The 16,991-nt window shown below is 37.1% G+C and overlaps 1 protein-coding gene across 1 annotated transcript in view; it reads right to left on the bottom strand.

The window, feature by feature from the left end:
* The window catches only part of LOC141405656 (cytochrome P450 4e2-like), a 29,645-nt gene extending 12,884 nt beyond the window's left edge, over window positions 1-16,761 (bottom strand). The window contains exons 1-8 of the mRNA XM_073990253.1: window positions 16,495-16,761; window positions 12,102-12,205; window positions 11,710-11,989; window positions 11,573-11,642; window positions 3,540-3,666; window positions 3,227-3,409; window positions 2,923-3,163; window positions 2,099-2,536 (exon numbers count right to left, since the gene is read on the bottom strand). Of these exons, the coding sequence (XP_073846354.1) occupies window positions 2,118-2,536; window positions 2,923-3,163; window positions 3,227-3,409; window positions 3,540-3,666; window positions 11,573-11,642; window positions 11,710-11,989; window positions 12,102-12,205; window positions 16,495-16,648 (1,578 nt within the window). The 5' untranslated portion in view covers window positions 16,649-16,761 and the 3' untranslated portion in view covers window positions 2,099-2,117. The remainder of the gene's footprint in view (window positions 1-2,098; window positions 2,537-2,922; window positions 3,164-3,226; window positions 3,410-3,539; window positions 3,667-11,572; window positions 11,643-11,709; window positions 11,990-12,101; window positions 12,206-16,494) is intronic.
* Window positions 16,762-16,991: the final 230 nt, after the last annotated feature.

Genomic DNA, 16,991 nt, shown 5'->3' with positions numbered 1-16,991 from the left:
GGCAAAGTATTGCCCACTCCATGCAATCAGCCGCAAAATCCATACTTAATGTGGCATATAGGGCACGAGAGAGATATTGGGAGAAAAGGATAGAGGAAAAACGTCTTTTCCGCAGCAAAAAGCGGGAGTGTGAAAAAATCAAGATGTACAGGAACCAGAATGAAGTCCGAATATTCTACCAAAGAGTCAAGCATCAAACAAATGGCTTTAGTACAGGCACATCCTCCTGTAGAGACCAGCAAGGTAATTTGGTAACTGATACAGATAGTGTGCTCAGGATATGGAAAGAACATTTTTCAAAACTGTTGGTATCCAATAGCAGCGAAGACGACGAAGATACCACATACCCAATCCCAGAAGATGGTATTGAATGTATACCGCCCAGCCAAGATGAGGTAAAAACAGCAATAACCCGGTTGAAGAATAATAATGCAACAGGAGCCGATGGCTTACCAGCCGAGCTGTTCAAAACCGGAGGCGACACGCTGATAAGGTGTATTCATCAGCTAGTTAGCACCATCTGGCAGGAAGAACGAGTACCCGACGATTGGAACCTGAGCATCCTGTGTCCCGTTCATAAGAAAGGAGATAAGACTTTATGCTCCAACTATAGGGGCATAAGTCTTCTCCCTATCGCCTACAAGATAGTATCAGGGATATTGTGCGAACAAATAAGCCCATGGTCAACGAAATAATTGGATCATACCAATGCGGCTTTAGACCTGCCAAGTCCACCATAGACCAGATATTTACCCTGCGACAAATCCTGGAGAAGACCCAAGAGATGCAGATCGACACCTATGTCTGAATTTGGTATCCCCGCAAAGCTCATTCGTCTTTGTAAAATGACTCTAACTGACACAAGATCTTCAGTTAAAATAGGAAAGAGCCTCTCCGAAGAGTTTTGTACCAAAGGAGGTTTAAGGTAAGGAGATCTTTTCAACATCCTGCTAGAAAAGGTTATACGAGAGGCAAACGTCAAAAGAAGTGACACAATATACACCAATAGCCACATGTTACTTGTTTATGCTGATGATATAGACATCTTGGGTAGTAAAAGACTTCGTATACCCCGGCACCGCCGTAAACACAACAAACGATATCAGTTGTGAAATAAAAAGAAGAATTGTATTGGCCAACAGATGCTACTTTAGCTTAAGTAAGCACTTCAAAAACAAAGCCACAACTCTTTAAAAACTCTACAAAACACTGATACTACCTGTGCTGATATATGGTTCCGAAGCCTGGGTAATTGCGCAAGCAGATAAGGCAGTGCTTGGCGTGTTTGTGAATACATTCTTCGAAAGATCTACGGACCAATCTGCGTTGACGGTGAATATCGACGTCGTATGAACCACGAGCTGTATCTGCTATATAACGACATCAATATAGTTAAACGTATCGAGATGCAGCGATTGCGTTGGCTAGGCCATATAATAAGAATGAGCTTCATCCTCGCTAAAAAGGCGTATAAATTCGAGCCACGTGGCGGTGCACGCAGAATTGGCAGGCCAAAGAATAGATGGCGCAAACAAGTGGATGAAGAGATGACAAGGCGCGGTATTCCAGAAAGCGAAGCACTAAACATAGAGAATTGGAGATCTTTTCTTAGTTCGGTCTATGGAACAAATGTTCTGTAATGGGCCAGCTAAGTAAGTAAGGATGAAGGATTTAAAATTAATACATGGTATTGACCAAAAGAGGTCTAATTACAAAGTAAAGAGCCCTTAGAAGGCTGATTAATATGAGTTCTATAAACGGTTGCTTAGATGCCTAAAATTTAAACGAAGTGAGTCAACTCTTCTCACTTCTCTATAGAAGTCTAAAAAATAGTAGGAGGGCTGTTACATAATGGTTTAAAATTTTGTTAGAGTTGATATCCGAAGTCGGACAAATAGGTCCAAATAGGTCTTAATGGTCCTAAAGATGTTGGAAGATATTATATCTCGATCAACAGATATCTGAACAAGGAAATCTATATAAATTATGAGGATGTTTAGATTTCAATATAAGCTTCATTTTGTCGAACTGTGCCCAAATATAACCCCGATTTTCAACGTCATGCTATACATATACATATATAAAACAAATTACCAACATTTTATCTAAATTTTATTTCATTTTCTCTCCTTCAATCGAATAAAAATGCCATTTGCTGATTTCAGTGTTAAAACTGTAGACAAAACTGGATCATATTTATGGGGCTGAGGTTGATTTTTCCGATATGGACCAAAATATGTTGGCACATAACCATCTTCGGATGCCAATTCATCTAAGGCAGGAAGAATTTCAAAATTTCGTATAATTTTCGATAGGACCGTCTTAAATTCCAATATTGCATATTTTTGTCCAACACAGTTACGCGGCCCAGCACTAAATGGCACACTCTCAAAGGGATTGTAGTTGTCACCACGTTCATTTGAGCTGGAAAATCTTTCGGGATTAAAATGATAGGGATCTGGATAGTTTTGTTCATTATAACCCAAAGACATTAAGAATAACATTAAGGTGGTATCCTTGGGTATAAATTTGCCATCTGAAAGGGAAATGAGAGAAAAAGAGATTATTTTATGGAAATATGTGCAAATTTCAATGAAATCATGAAAAGGAAATGTGAGAGAGTTAACTTTAAGGAAATAATTTTAAGTGCCAATCATGGCACAATTGCCAAGGTAGTGGTATCACACCAGCTGTTCGAATATGGAATGTCAAATCCCTTTATAAAAAATTAATTTTGTTGTAATTTCCCCAACAACATAAAGAAAATTTTGACATAATATATTCAACATTTTACGATGCCACTACCTGGAAAATTGTGCCATGCTGCCAATGAAATTTCTAGGTTTTCGGTTTGTGTTAATGTCTCTCTCCATAGAGAACGTCCTCTTTTGGAGAATTTAAAAATATCACATTAAAACTTACTCATATTAATATCTTCTTTTACCGCTCTGGCCACAAGCGGTACACTGGGATATATACGCAATGTTTCTTTCAGCACCATATCCAAATATTTCATTTCGCTTATCTCGTGAAAGGTGGCATCACGTTTTAGATCATCAATAAGAATGCTTTTTTGCTCCTCAAAGACCTTTCTTTGTACCTCTGCATGTCGTGATAGTAAAAATACCGCAAAGCTCAAGGCTGAACTTGTGGTATCTTGACCCTATAAGCAATTTTCTCTATTATTATTTATTTATTTATTCATTTAATATAAAAGCCTTGTTACCGCAAACATAAAAGTTGACACTTCTTCATAAATCTCCTCAGACGTTAAAGGTCGTCCATCAATGTTTGCCGAGAGCAAAGTATCCAAAAATGCATGGCGATGTTTTGTAAATTCATCCTGAGTTGTATTCATGCCAATCTGTGATTTTTGGTCTATGCGCATTTGCATTCGCTTTTCAATTATCTATAAAAAAATAGGTAAGTAAGGGGAACTGTAGCTAAGAATTGACTAAGTAAGGGAGTTGACATTTTCTGGAGATGTACAAACTATTTTTTAGTCCAATCTATACTAAGTGGGATTGAGATATACTCACATTATAAGTGAAATCTTTGAAGACCCCCAAAGCCTTGTAAAATTTCCTGCATTGTGGAAAGAACTGATAGAAGGCCGTATTACGCTTGATTGGGTTGAACATGCGCATCAAACAAACTTCGGTAATTCTGCAGAAAAGGGAAAGTCATTTTATAGGTTAGTTTAGGTCTTTTAAAAGAATTTAGTTCAGAAATACTCTTCTCGACTCTTTTAGGCTCCTTTACTTCAATCGTTCGGGGTTCAAACAAAGATTAGCCGCTAAACCATCAGTATTTTTACTTTTTACTGACGGAATTCTGATGTCGATTGTGGCTCGTTGATTCATTTCAGTAAATAATGCAATTAAACTTGTTGTTACATGAACTATCCACCAATATAGGCTTTTTTGTGGGTCTAACTGATTTTAGGAGATCTTTTGAGAACAACTGAGAGAGAGGAGCCGTAAAGAATTCGCAGAAAATGTATTAAATTAGTACGTTAGTGGAACTGCTGGGTTAGGGTTTTCTTTTAGTTCACTTGGTTAATATACAGTGTGCAAAGTTCATATTCGTAATCCTCTTAAAAATGAATAAAATCGCTATTAACCCAGATAAGGCACTGCACTGTGGTCGGGCTTGTATGGAAAGAGCGGCCAAAATTATTTCCAGTTTAAATATCAACGTGAAATGTTCAATATACGTTTGTGTAGCAACAAAACGATGTAAGAACCAAAAAAATCGATATAGGTACCGTTTTAGGCATAGCCCCCATATAGCGGTATCGACTGATTTTACTGATATAATGCATTTTTCTTCATTTTTAATGCATTTGCATGGTATTTTCCAAAGTGTGATTACGTTATTTTAATTTATGTTCGTGTAAACATAAGAATTAATAAATTACCGAACAAAAATACTCATTACAAAACGTCTTACTGACCCGATATTTTAGCAAGGACATATCGTGCGAAATAAGTGTTTTTTCCACAAAAATTACATACGTAGTTAGGAGTTTTGGTTAGTAAAGGATTTAGTAATAAGTATTTTTGCTGGGTTTCATTACAATTCCATCTTTAGATAAAGCTTACATTTATTTTTAGGAGTTTGTTCAGCAACATTTTAGGAATTGAAATTAAATCGTACTTATAAAATGTCATATTATTCAAGTAAATCAAAAACAGATTTTAGTAATATTGATTTGTGTTTGTTTGGTAATTTTCGCTGCCCGGTTATAAAGGGATCCGAACTTAGAAGCAGTCGGTTAATTAGATCAGTGTTTGTTGAGATAAGACTATTTTTGCGGGTATGACACAGTCGAAACTTTTTCAGGTCTTTGTTTCTAGACTCTGCTGCTTCTTCCGATAGCTCGCCAATCGATACCAGTGCATGTTTTATAATCTCCGGAGCATGGGTTAAGATTTTATGAACTGTGGGCGGAAGATAGTACCATGGATATTTATGTGTCAACTCTTTAGCAGTTTCCAAATCATAGTTCCTAAATTTTTCCACATTTATATTATATCTAGAAAACAACATCTTTCAATTAAATATTTGTCGAGGCCGGTAATTTCAGCAGATATCCTCGCATTTTTGAAGAATTGCCGTGCCGTATTTCCATCATTGGAAGAACCGCTTCCTCCAATCTTCAGTTCATCTACATTTAAACCCATTTTCTTCCGAAACTCTGACTGGATTTTCTCTTTCCTTTTTCGGACTTGATTTCGTTCTTCCGTGTTTGATCTTATTTGCCATTTCTTTACTTCAAGTTTATAAGACAAGTGTAGAAAACAGGTTTAAATGCTAACGCCATATTAGCAAAAGGACGAATATTTGCAGCTTTGCCTGCTAAAATTTCTTCGAAATATGTTTAGCAACAATGAACAACGGCAACATGTAGCAACAAATTTCACAAAAATATTGCTATCGATGCTGATGCTATTTGATATTGTTGCTATAATAAAAAAGCATCGAACACGCATACTCATACTTTGCAGTACACATGATTAACACATATCAGAAAATAGAATAAACAACAAAGTTTCAACGGCTTATAGCTCATTTAGACTAGCCGTAAATCCTCAACTGGATTTAATAAATCCAGTACAAATCTCATTGCATTTAGATATACCTTTGCAGGATTTAAATGGCAGTCAGCTGATTTTTGTTCTTAGCACAATTACCAAGGTAGATGCATCAGCTCATCTGATCGAATTAGAAATGCCAAAAGAAATTGTTGTAAATTGAATTCGTCTCAAAAAAACATAGGACGAATTACAAACTTATTGTTTAATATTGAAAACGTTAGCACATTATGCTACTAATGCTAACTAATGAGCAAATAAATAATTATTTTATCGTTTAGACATCGTAAATATTAATAATAGATTTGAAAAGGAGACATTGAAAATATAATTTTCACATTAAAAGTTAATGCCACAAATGTCCTCCTTGAAATTTAATAATCACTTTTAACTTTTAGTTAACCGCGACGCTGTAAATCTGTTCGGAAAATCCAAACTATAGCAAAAGAAGGCTTATAATAATAGTTTACTAAAATAAACTTTGTATATCAAAGCAAATTTAATTTTTTCGTCTTGTTTACAATTTTGACATTAAAAATTATTTTTAATTAATTCTCTTTCGAGTTGAGCTTATTAGACCTATTATATACATTGAAAAATTAGGAGTCTACCGAAATCCCATGCATTCAACCATTACGCTACGTTTCACGGGTGGTTAAGCCGATCTTCAGGCGTATTGAATGTTGTTTTTGTGGCAGACGAAGGCAAAGCTTGCGAACTAGTATATATATCGCACTTCATTAGATAAATGCATATGCGAAATTATGTCAGTTAATTGAAACTCCAAACTTTTCCTATAGTCCTGCTTGGTAATCCCATTTTTCAATGTTCACAAATACTACGGTAAGTTTTATTCCTACATCATTAGTAATTGCTCTTCTATATCAGAAGATTTTTGATCATCAATTATTGTCTACTAAAGTTTTGACAAGTTGATGGTGGCTCAGAACGCTAAGACACCGGCAACCTTGACACTCAGTTGTCGGAGACCCAGGTTCGAATCCCAGCCTGGCTCATGCTGTAATTATTTTTTATTTTTTCCTTATTATGGCGAAGGTTATTTATAGTGATATTTACTTAATTCTCTTTCGAGTTGAGCTTATTATACCTATTTTTTTTTTTTTTTGTTGTAGCAATTTCCCAATGCATCTACCTTGTTTCTTGTTCCAGCTTGCAACTTTTTGTATTTTCTAGCAACATGTTGCAAAAAACAGAGTTGAATATGAGGATTTATGCCTGATTTAAAACAAATCCACTCAATACGAGGATTTATTATTGTATGGGAAATCTGGTAGATTTTGGCCGGATTTAGCAAATAAAACCTGATAATGTGCTAAATCCGGCTAATGATGTCATATCTAAATGGCCTGTTAGCCATGTTTTCAGCAAACAATTGGTTTCGAGATTAGGGTTACCAGTGTAATGCATTAAAAATAACGATATAATTAATTCCAGTTTTTCGTTCAAAGTACATGTGAATTTTTGGTGAAGCCGTTCAAAATAAATTTTTTTATTTTTAAACAATAATAATTAGTATTCTTTAGGTTCTACCATATGATGGGGGGCATTTTGATATTAAATGACACCTTTTTTATTACTGCGTTGGCAACCCTAATCACTAAAAACACCCTCGGTTGCTAATTCGCTGCGACGAATGGTCAGCCGACTGCTAAATATGTAGCGTGGTTGTCAATTATGACTAACGAAAAAAATATTAGGCGTAAAAAACGAAATAAGCAAAAATGTACAAAAATAAATATGCGTTCGGTTGCTTATTTAGCCGTGTGTGTGAATATTGTGTAGCAGTTGAAGTGTAATGTCTAATGTTTTTAGATGCTGGCTTTTAAACCCTGGTAGAAAATATTCGAAAAATCTAATATATGCATGGAGGGGAGATTATCCAAATTCATAATTATTTGTTTGAACTTCTTTTTGCATATATTCTTCAATATTATTAATTTCTGTGGGTTTTGCTTTGCATATGTAACATTTTGCTGAAGACGTTTGAGTTAGTGCATTACAAACCATGCCATCCACAATTGTAAGTTGTAAACTGTGATCAACATCAATCGTTTTCTGTGATATTATAATTTTTGTTGGACTTAACTTGTTTATTTTTTCCATAAAGTACTTCTGCTCATCTATTGACAATTGAGTGGACTCCTTTTTATATTGAAACCTTATAGGACGGCAGTAGCGAGTTGAAGATGGTCGAGGATTTTTCCAAATGATTTTATTATTATTTGTTCCTTCTGAGTTTACAATTAGTTGCAGTGGAACATATGAAGTGACAAACAAATTACTATCTTCAACACTAGTATCCTGAAATGCTTGCTTATATTCGCTGTGACCAGAACTACCATCGAATCCCCATTTACCCATGGTAGAACAAATATAAGATAAAGTAAATACAATAAAGTAAATACAACAACTACAACGCAACAACAACCACAAAGGAATTTGTTATTGTTTGTGACGTTACTGTCACCGGTACATGTAAACAAAACAAGGAAATGTCTATAAATTATTGGAATTTATAAAACTAATATTTTCCACATTTGATTGAATATTTTGGAAAACATAAATGAAAATTCGTTACATTTTAAATTTGAATGTTCCCACATCATTCCAATAAATGCATAATTTCTCGCAGAAAGTAGAATTCTTGCAAAAATGTTTGGGATCGCTGGAAATTCATTGAAAAGGGAGAAGCTGGTTCAATCTTTTGTTTTTGTAATCAAAGAAGCACATGCTTATTAGGGCTTTATTTGTTAAAATTTAACAAAATATCTCACATATTAACAAACGTTGTACCGCCTCTATAAGCGGTGTTTTATTGTGCGGCTCGTCGTTCGAACTTGGAGGAGGTTACATGTCACTGATATGAAGAAGTCTTTCTGGGAAATAGTTTTTTTTTTTCGGAATGATATATTTTTTCCTCAAAAAATATATATCCCTAATGTACATCGAAAAAGAAATAAATATATAAAATGTCGTATGGAATTTGACACTAACGTTACAACCCAGTTCAGTTAGCTGTGTATTGCTGTTACCTTTTATTGTTCTACCATGACTATACTACTAGAAATTTTTAGGGGTCTAAATCCAAATAACTGAATAAATGATAAGAATCATTACACAAGTGAGAACAAGATTTTAGGAGCCCTGAATAAACGGGAATATATGGTGTGAATCTTTAGATGGTCTGATTAGGTAGGTAGGTACAAAGTATCAACCATTGCATCATGGTTCATAATAAGGTGAAACAGAAACTACAACAACAAGCCCTTTTTGATTGAAAATACTTCAATCTGTCATAATTATACCCTCAGCCTTTAGGCTAAAGAGGGTATTTACACTTTGATACGACCAAAAATGTGCCTCATCGAAATAATGGTTTTAGACCCCAAGTATGTTTGTACGATATCCGTTTCAGACAATTTTGAGTAGATCTAGCAATGTCCGTCCGTCTGTCTGTCTGTCCGTCTGTCTGGCTGGCTGGTGCGCACGATAACTCTCGAACGGATCAATCGATTCGGTTCAAATTTTGGGTATCGAAATATTTTGTCTAGATTCGATTTAAGTTCAAAGATGGGCCATATAGGTCCACTCCTTCAGGTACCTCCCCCACAAATGTTCAAAATTTGTCGCAAAACTTGTGCGCACGATAACTCTATAGGGAATAACCGATTTGGTCCATACTTTGCACATCGTGTAATTTCTACCAAACTTAGATGAGGTTCCAATATGGACTCAATCGGTCCACTCCTTCGGGTACCTCCCACACAAAATTTCGGAAAAGTTCGGTTTAGGACCTGGTCTAGAATCGCTTTGATTTTTGTTTACGCAAGTTGTATTCGCTGTCCTCTATACGACGCTGTAAGTTTCATTAGGGGCAAGTCCATACTTCCTGAGAAAATAGCCTGAAAGTTACAAAAAACTCTATGACACCGTGTGTAGTGGTTGGAGCGCAAGATAACTCTCGAACGGATCTGGCGATTCGGTCCAAAATTTGGCTTTCGTAATATTTTGTCCAAACTTAGTTCAAGTTCAAAGATGGATTATATCGGTCCACTCCTTCCGGTACCTCCCCACAAAATTTCGAAAATGTTCGGAAAATTTGTGCAAACGATAACTCTTGAAGGAAGTAACCGATTAGGTCCATACTTTGCACATTATGAAATTTCTACCAGACTTAGATGAGGTTCTAATATAGACTCATTCGGTAAACTCCTTTGAGTACCTCCCACACAAAATTTCGGAAAAGTTCAGTTTAGGACCTGCTCTCGAATCGCCTCGGTTTTTGTTGTAACCTCTTGTATTCACTGTCCCCTATACGAAGGTACAAGTTTCTTCAGGGGCAAGTCCATACTTCCTGAAAAAATAGCCTGAAAGTTGGAAAACAAACCCTATGGCACCATGTTTATGGGTGGAAGCGCAAGATAATTCTCGAACGGAAATGCTGATTCCGGCCAAAATTTAGCCTTCGTAATATTGTTTCCAAACTTAGTTTAAGTTCGTAGATAAGCCATATCGGTCCACTCCTTCAGGTACCTAAGTTCAAAAATATTCGGACAAATTGTGCGCACGATAACTCTTGATGGGAGTGACCGATTTGGTCCATACTTTACACATTCTCATAATATCTACCAGATATAGATCAGGTTCGAATATGAACTATATTTGTCCACTCCATCCCGTATCTCCGACACAAAATTTTGGATAATTTCACTTTTAGACCTGCTATTGAATCACTTTGATTTTTGTTGAAGCAACTTACATTCGCTGCCTCGATTACGATGTTAAAAGTTGTTTCAGGGACAAGTCCATACTTCTTGAGAAAACAGCCCGAAGGGTGTAAAAACCCCCTATGGCACCCCCATGGTCTATGACGGTCCATTCCTTTAAGTACCTTTTCCGCAAAATGTTTGACGACGAAAATTTTGAAACCGCCTTAATACATAAGTTTTTTGTGAAAAAAGTGTTTCAATTTGCACAGGCTGAGGGTATATCTCTGTCGGCAAAGCCGACTGATACTTTTTTACTTGTTTTTGTTTACGTTTTCATACTATTAATTCATAACAACAATGAATTTTACAGATTGTGTGAAATCAGCTGGACTTAACGTTTCACCTGTTTGGTTAAAAGGCTAAAAGACAAAGGGAAACATAGTTCGAATTTTGTTCGCAGTTTTTTATTATTTTACTAGATATGACTTAAGGAAGAATGTCATGGTGGAGCTTCACAGATGGCTGAATAGATGGTTAGAACTCTATAGATAGCAATAATTGTTCCACGGCGGATATTCAGCGTGCAAGACGAGTGTGCATAGCATTGATCATGGGACTCTATAGATATGGTCTGAAATTACATATGTATATAAGGCTCCAAGTAGGTGGTAACGACATTTATATAGGTTTGTATGGATTGCGAAGAACACTATAGTGCAAAAAAATATGGTCGAGATATTTTTGAATATCTATATATTTATAATAAAGATAGTGAATATATTGATGATGGTTGCATGTGTAGAGAAGAGATATTTTTGTTAAAGAGGGATCTATTTGATCCCACTTGAAAAATTAGAATGTGACAAGCAGGAGGAGGTAGTTAGAATAAAATGAAATATGATTTTTCGACTGCTACATGGGGATGTTTGAGTTAGATTAGGCAGACTGATAAGAATGTGTAGCATGTTTGCTTGTCACCTGTGAGATAGATAAGTGTGTTTATGACCTCTCCATAAAATGGTATGGCAGATATAATCATACACATTGGTGTACTCTCTCCCTCTCTCTCTCTTTTACACACTAATCTAAGTTAGGTTAAGTCAAATTATAATAATAATATCTTCTGATTAAAGAAATGAGTGCAAATTAAGCATTCGTTGCGGCGTCTTTAATGAAAGATCTCGGTTTAACACAGTCACCTCCAATTTCGTTAGAATATTATTTTAAACATATTTTAGTACTTACAGATCCACTGCCTTAACGAATTCCGAATTCGGTTCATCCATTGCATTTATTGGTACACCCATAGCAGTTTCTAAAGGAAATCAGGATACGAAGACTCTGTATTATATCTGAACATTTAGATTTCTATCCGTACTTACCACACATAACGTCCAGCGTTAGATTGTGTACCAGTTTTTGAAAATCAAATATTTGTCCTCCGTCCGAAGCTGTGCGTAACTTTTCAACAAATTTCCCAGCACTCGAATTCATGGTAATGTGAAAATCTTGTAAAATTTTAAAATGAAATGATGGTGTTATCATCTTGCGACGTTTATGCCATTTGGAACCATTACTATTGACAAGACCTTCTCCAAGCCACACCTGTAGCATGTCATACATATCGGATTTATCAATTAGGCTGTTGCTGCAAAGAATATACTAAACGGAATGAGGACATTTTTAGTTTTAAAATATTTTCGAAATGCATTAATAGTGTAAAATTGAGTTTAAGGTTTTTTTTAGACCGCGCATCGCAATCGCTTTTACTTACCTCGATATCCTTGTTCTGAGTAATCACCACATTTGGATAGTATCCAATCCACAGTAGAAAATTTCCATATTTATAAAATGATTCAAACATAAAGTTGAGTAAATCTAAAGAGGAGGAGAGGGAGAGAGAGAAAGTAACTATTAATTATCTGTTAATATCAATCTTATTAGGCCTAGTAGGAACCAAAGAATGCAATGAAGACTTTTTACAACCTTATATCCTTATTCCGGATTTCAGGCAAAGGAATAAACACAAGTAGAGCAGATGTTTGGGATATGCTTAAACTTTACAAAAGGGTGAGATCTCTCTCACTGATGTGACGGAAGAGATACTTCCTTGTCGTCTTTGCAGCCGCCTGTTTCCTTAGTTTTTTATTTGGTGAAGACTGCTTTCAATTGAGCATAATTGCTCATCAAATCCTGCACAAAGAAGTACTCGATATTTGGGGTCTGAGTTGATCCATTAAGCTCATCTTCCATTCTCTTCGAACATTTGCCACAGTCGAAATAAAACGACAGTCATTTAGCTGGTATTCACGCTAGTTGTATCGGCAACAATCATCACATCCTTGTCCCCAAGTTGAACACTTTCTGGAGTCCTTTGGTGGTCTTCTGTTCTATAAAAGACCCTTACGGTGGTGGTCTATTCTATAGAAGACACCTAAGGTGGTCCTCTATTCTATAGATGACCCCTACCAAGGTTTTCTATTCTATATATGACTCCTATCATGGTCTTCTATTCTATAGAAGACCCCTATGGTGGTCTTCTGTTCTATAGAAGACCCCTATGGTGGTCTTCTATTTTCTAGAAGACCCCTACGGTGGTCTTCCATTCTCTAGAAGACCCCTAAGGTGGTTTTCTGTTCTATAGAAGACCCCTTCGGTGGTCTTCTGTTCTATAGAAGACCCCTTCGGTGGTCTCCTGTTCTATAGAAGACCCCATACGGTGGTCTTCTGTCGTATAGAAGACCCCTACGGTGGTTTTCTGTTCTATAGAAGACCCCTTCGGTGGTCTTCTGTTCTATAGAAGACCACCGAAGGGGTGGTCTTCTGTTCTATAGAAGACCCCTATGGTGGTCTTCTATTTTCTAGAAGACCCCTCAGGTGGTCTTCCATTCTCTAGAAGACCCCTACGGTGGTCTTCTCTTCTATAGAATACCCTTACGGTGGTCTTCTGTTCTATAGAAGACCCTTACGGTGGTCTTCTGTTCTATAGAAGACCCCTTCGGTGGTCTTCTGTTCTATAGAAGACCCCTTCGGTGGTCTTCTGTTCTATAGAAGACCCCTTCGGTGGTTTTCTATTCTATAGAAGATCTACTATTCTATAGAAGACCCCTACGGTGTTCTTCTATTCTATAGAAGATCTACTATTCTATAGAAGACCCCTACGGTGTTCTTCTATTCTAAAGAAGGCCCCTAGGGTGGTCTTCTATTCTGTAGAAGACCCCTACGGTTGTCTTTTATTCTACAGAAGACCCCTGCGGTGGTCTTCTATTCTATAGAAGACCCCTGCGGTGATCTTCTGTTCTATAGAAGACCCCTACGATGGTCTTCTGTACTATAGAAGACCCCTACGGTGGTTTTCTATTCTATAGAAGACTCTACGGTGACCTACTATTCTATAGACGACCCCTACGGCGGTCTACTATTCTATAGAAGATATCCACAGTGGTCTTGTATTCTATAGAAGACCCCTACGGTGTTCTTCTATTCTATAGAAGGCCCCTAGGGTGGTCTTCTATTCTGTAGAAGAACAATACAGTTGTCTTTTATTCTACAGAAAACCCCTACGGTGGTCTTCTATTCTATAGTAGACCCCTAGGGTGGTCTTCTAATCTACAGAAGACCCCTACGGTTGTCTTCTGTTCTATAGAAGACCCCTACGGTGGTCTTCTGTCATATAGAAGACCCCTACGGTGGTTTTCTGTCGTATAGAAGACCGCTACGGTTGTCTTCTGTTCTATAGAAAACCCCTACGGTGGTCTTCTGGTCTATAGTCTGTCTGACGGTGGTCTTTTGGTCTATAGAAGACCCCTACGGTGGTCTCCTGTTCTATAGAAGACCCCTACGGTGGTCTACTGTTCTATAGAAGGCCCCTACGGTTGTCTTCTGTTCTATAGAAGACCCCTACGGTTGTCTTTATTCTACAGAAGACCCCTACGGTGGTCGTCTTTTCTATAGAAGACCCCTAGGTTGGTCTTCTTTTCTATAGAATATTCATAGGGTGGTCTTCTATTCTATAGAAGACCCTTACGGTTGTCTTCTGTTCTCTAGAAGATCCCTGTTGTGGTCTTCTGTTCTATAGAAGACCCCTACGGTGGTCTTCTGTTCTATAGAAAACCCTTACGGTTGTCTTCTGTTCTATAGAAGACCCTTACGGTTGTCTTCTGTTCTCTAGAAGATGCCTGTTGTGGTCTTCTGTTCTATTGAAGACCCCTACGGTGGTCTTCTGGTCTATAGTCTGTCTGACGGTGGTCTTTTGGTCTATAGAAGACCCCAACGGTGGTTTTCTGTTCTATAGAAGGACCCTACGGTTGTCTTCTGTTCTATAGAAGATCCCTACGGTTGTCTTCTGTTCTATAGAAGACCCATACGGTTGTCTTCTGTTCTATAGAAGACCCATACGGTTGTCTTCTGTTCTATAGAAGACCCATACGGTTGTCTTCTGTTCTATAGAAGACCCCTACGATTGCCTTCTGTTCTATAGAAGACCCATACCGTTGTCTTCTGTTCTATAGAAGCCCCCAACGGGGGTCTTCTGTTCTATAGAAGACCCCTACGGTGGTTTTCTGTTCTATAGAAGACCCCTACGGTGGTTTTCTGTTCTATAGAAGACCCCTACCGTTGTCTTCTGTACTATAGAAGACCCCTATGGTTGTCTTCTGTTCTATAGAAGACCCCTACGGTTGTCTTCTGTTCTATAGAAGACCCCTACGGTTGTCTTCTGTTCTATAGAAGACCCCTACCGTTGTCTTCTGTTCTATAGAAGACCCCTACGGTGGTCTTCTGTTCTATAGAAGACCCCTACAGTTGTCTTATGTTCTATAGAAGACCCCTACGGTGGTTTTCTATTCTATAGAACACACCTACGGTGGTCTTCTGGTCTATAGAATACCCCTACGGTTGTCTTCTGTTCTATAGAAGACCCTTACGGTTGTTTTCTGTTCTATAGAATACCCCTACGGTTGTCTTCTGTTCTATAGAAGACCCCTACGGTGGTCTCCTGTTCTATAGAAGGCCTCTACCGTTGTCTTTTGTTCTATAGAAGACCCTACGGTGGTCTTCCGTTTTATAGAAGACCCCTACGGTTGTTTTCTGTTCTATAGAATACTCCTACGGTTGTCTTCTGTTCTATAGAAGACCCCTACGATTTTCTTCTGTTCTATAGAAGACCCCCACTGTCGTCTTCTGTTCTATAGAAGACCCCTACGGTGGTCTTTTGTTCTATAGAAGACCCCTACGGTTGTCTTCTGTTCTATAAAAGGCCTCTACGGTGGTCTTCTGTTCTATAGAAAACCGCTACGGTGGTCTTCTATTCTATAGAAGACCCCTACGGTGGTCTTCTGTTCTAAAGAAGACACCTACTCTGGTTTTCTGTTCTATAGAAGACCCCTACGGTGGTCTTCTATTCTGTAGAAGACCCCTAAGGTGGCCTTCCATTCTGTAGAAGACCCCTACGGTGGTCTTCTATTCTATAGAAGACTCCTACGATGGTCTTCTGTTCTATAGAAAACCCGTACAGTGGTCTTCTGTTCTATAGAAGACCCCTACGGTGGTCTTCTGTTCTATAGAAGACCTCTACGGTGGTCTTGTGTTATAGAACACCCCTACTGTGGTCTTCTGTTCCATGGAAGACCCCTACTGTGGTCTTCTGTTCTATAGAAGACCCCTACTGTGGTCGTATGTTCTATAGAAGACCCCTACGGTCGTCTTCTATTCTATAGAAGACCTTTACGGTGGTCTTCTATTCTATTCTTCCACAATCTTCAAAAAAATACTGAGGAAATAATAATAAAAATAACTAAAGAGCCAAAATAATTGACTGCGATAAGAACAATTTCTTTTTCACTTTTTACATTGATTAAATGAATTTGTTGTAGAAAAGTATTTTGACCTTTTGCCGGAATCGTAAATTTAAATTTCGTCAGATAGTATATTTAAACTGTCACTTGATATAATGAACAATAGCGGATTAAAAAATGTATTAAAACATGTAAATGTAATGTATGTACATATGTAAGTGCAAAATATATCTGATCTTTTAAGTCATTAACATGTTTGAATTTGCATTTGATCTTTATTTATTATATTAGGTCAGTTATCGATAAGAGACTAGAATGAGTATGTCTCCGACATGACAAATGTGTTACACTGTGTGTGTGTTTTCCATTTACATGTTGGCGTTTTCCCCATTTGATGACCATTTCCTAAGATCGGCAATATCTTGGGTCCTGGTGTGTGTGATAATTTTCTCCATATTATCCAACGTTGTAATTCTTTATAACTTACAAATAATATTAAGACAAGCACTGACAACAACACAAACATATTTATTTATTTTTTTTTTTTTTTTATTTATTTATTTAATATGTCACTTTACGCGAAACAAGAAAAATATGCGATTCAAGTTGTAACAAGTCTATTAACAGATTGACTACTGCAATTATATTTTACAACAATTTATATAAAAAATTATAATAATTATCTCAAGTTAAATCTCAACAACAATATTTGTTCATGTGCATAATAATATACTGGGTTGAGAATTGCGATTCCGATAACACCATAAGGCTTTAAATAAATCGAAATAATTTATTGGAAATTGTATAGGGAGTCGAATAATACAAAAGGCCAATCAATATTAATACATTCTGGAGAAGAAGCTCAGAAT

Source organism: Musca autumnalis, unplaced genomic scaffold (assembly GCF_047663935.1).
Source record: "Musca autumnalis isolate F117 unplaced genomic scaffold, ASM4766393v1 scaffold_5, whole genome shotgun sequence".
Lineage (NCBI taxonomy): Eukaryota > Metazoa > Arthropoda > Insecta > Diptera > Muscidae > Musca > Musca autumnalis.
Note: the sequence above shows the minus strand (reverse complement) of the source record. Positions and strands in the feature narration are given on the sequence as shown.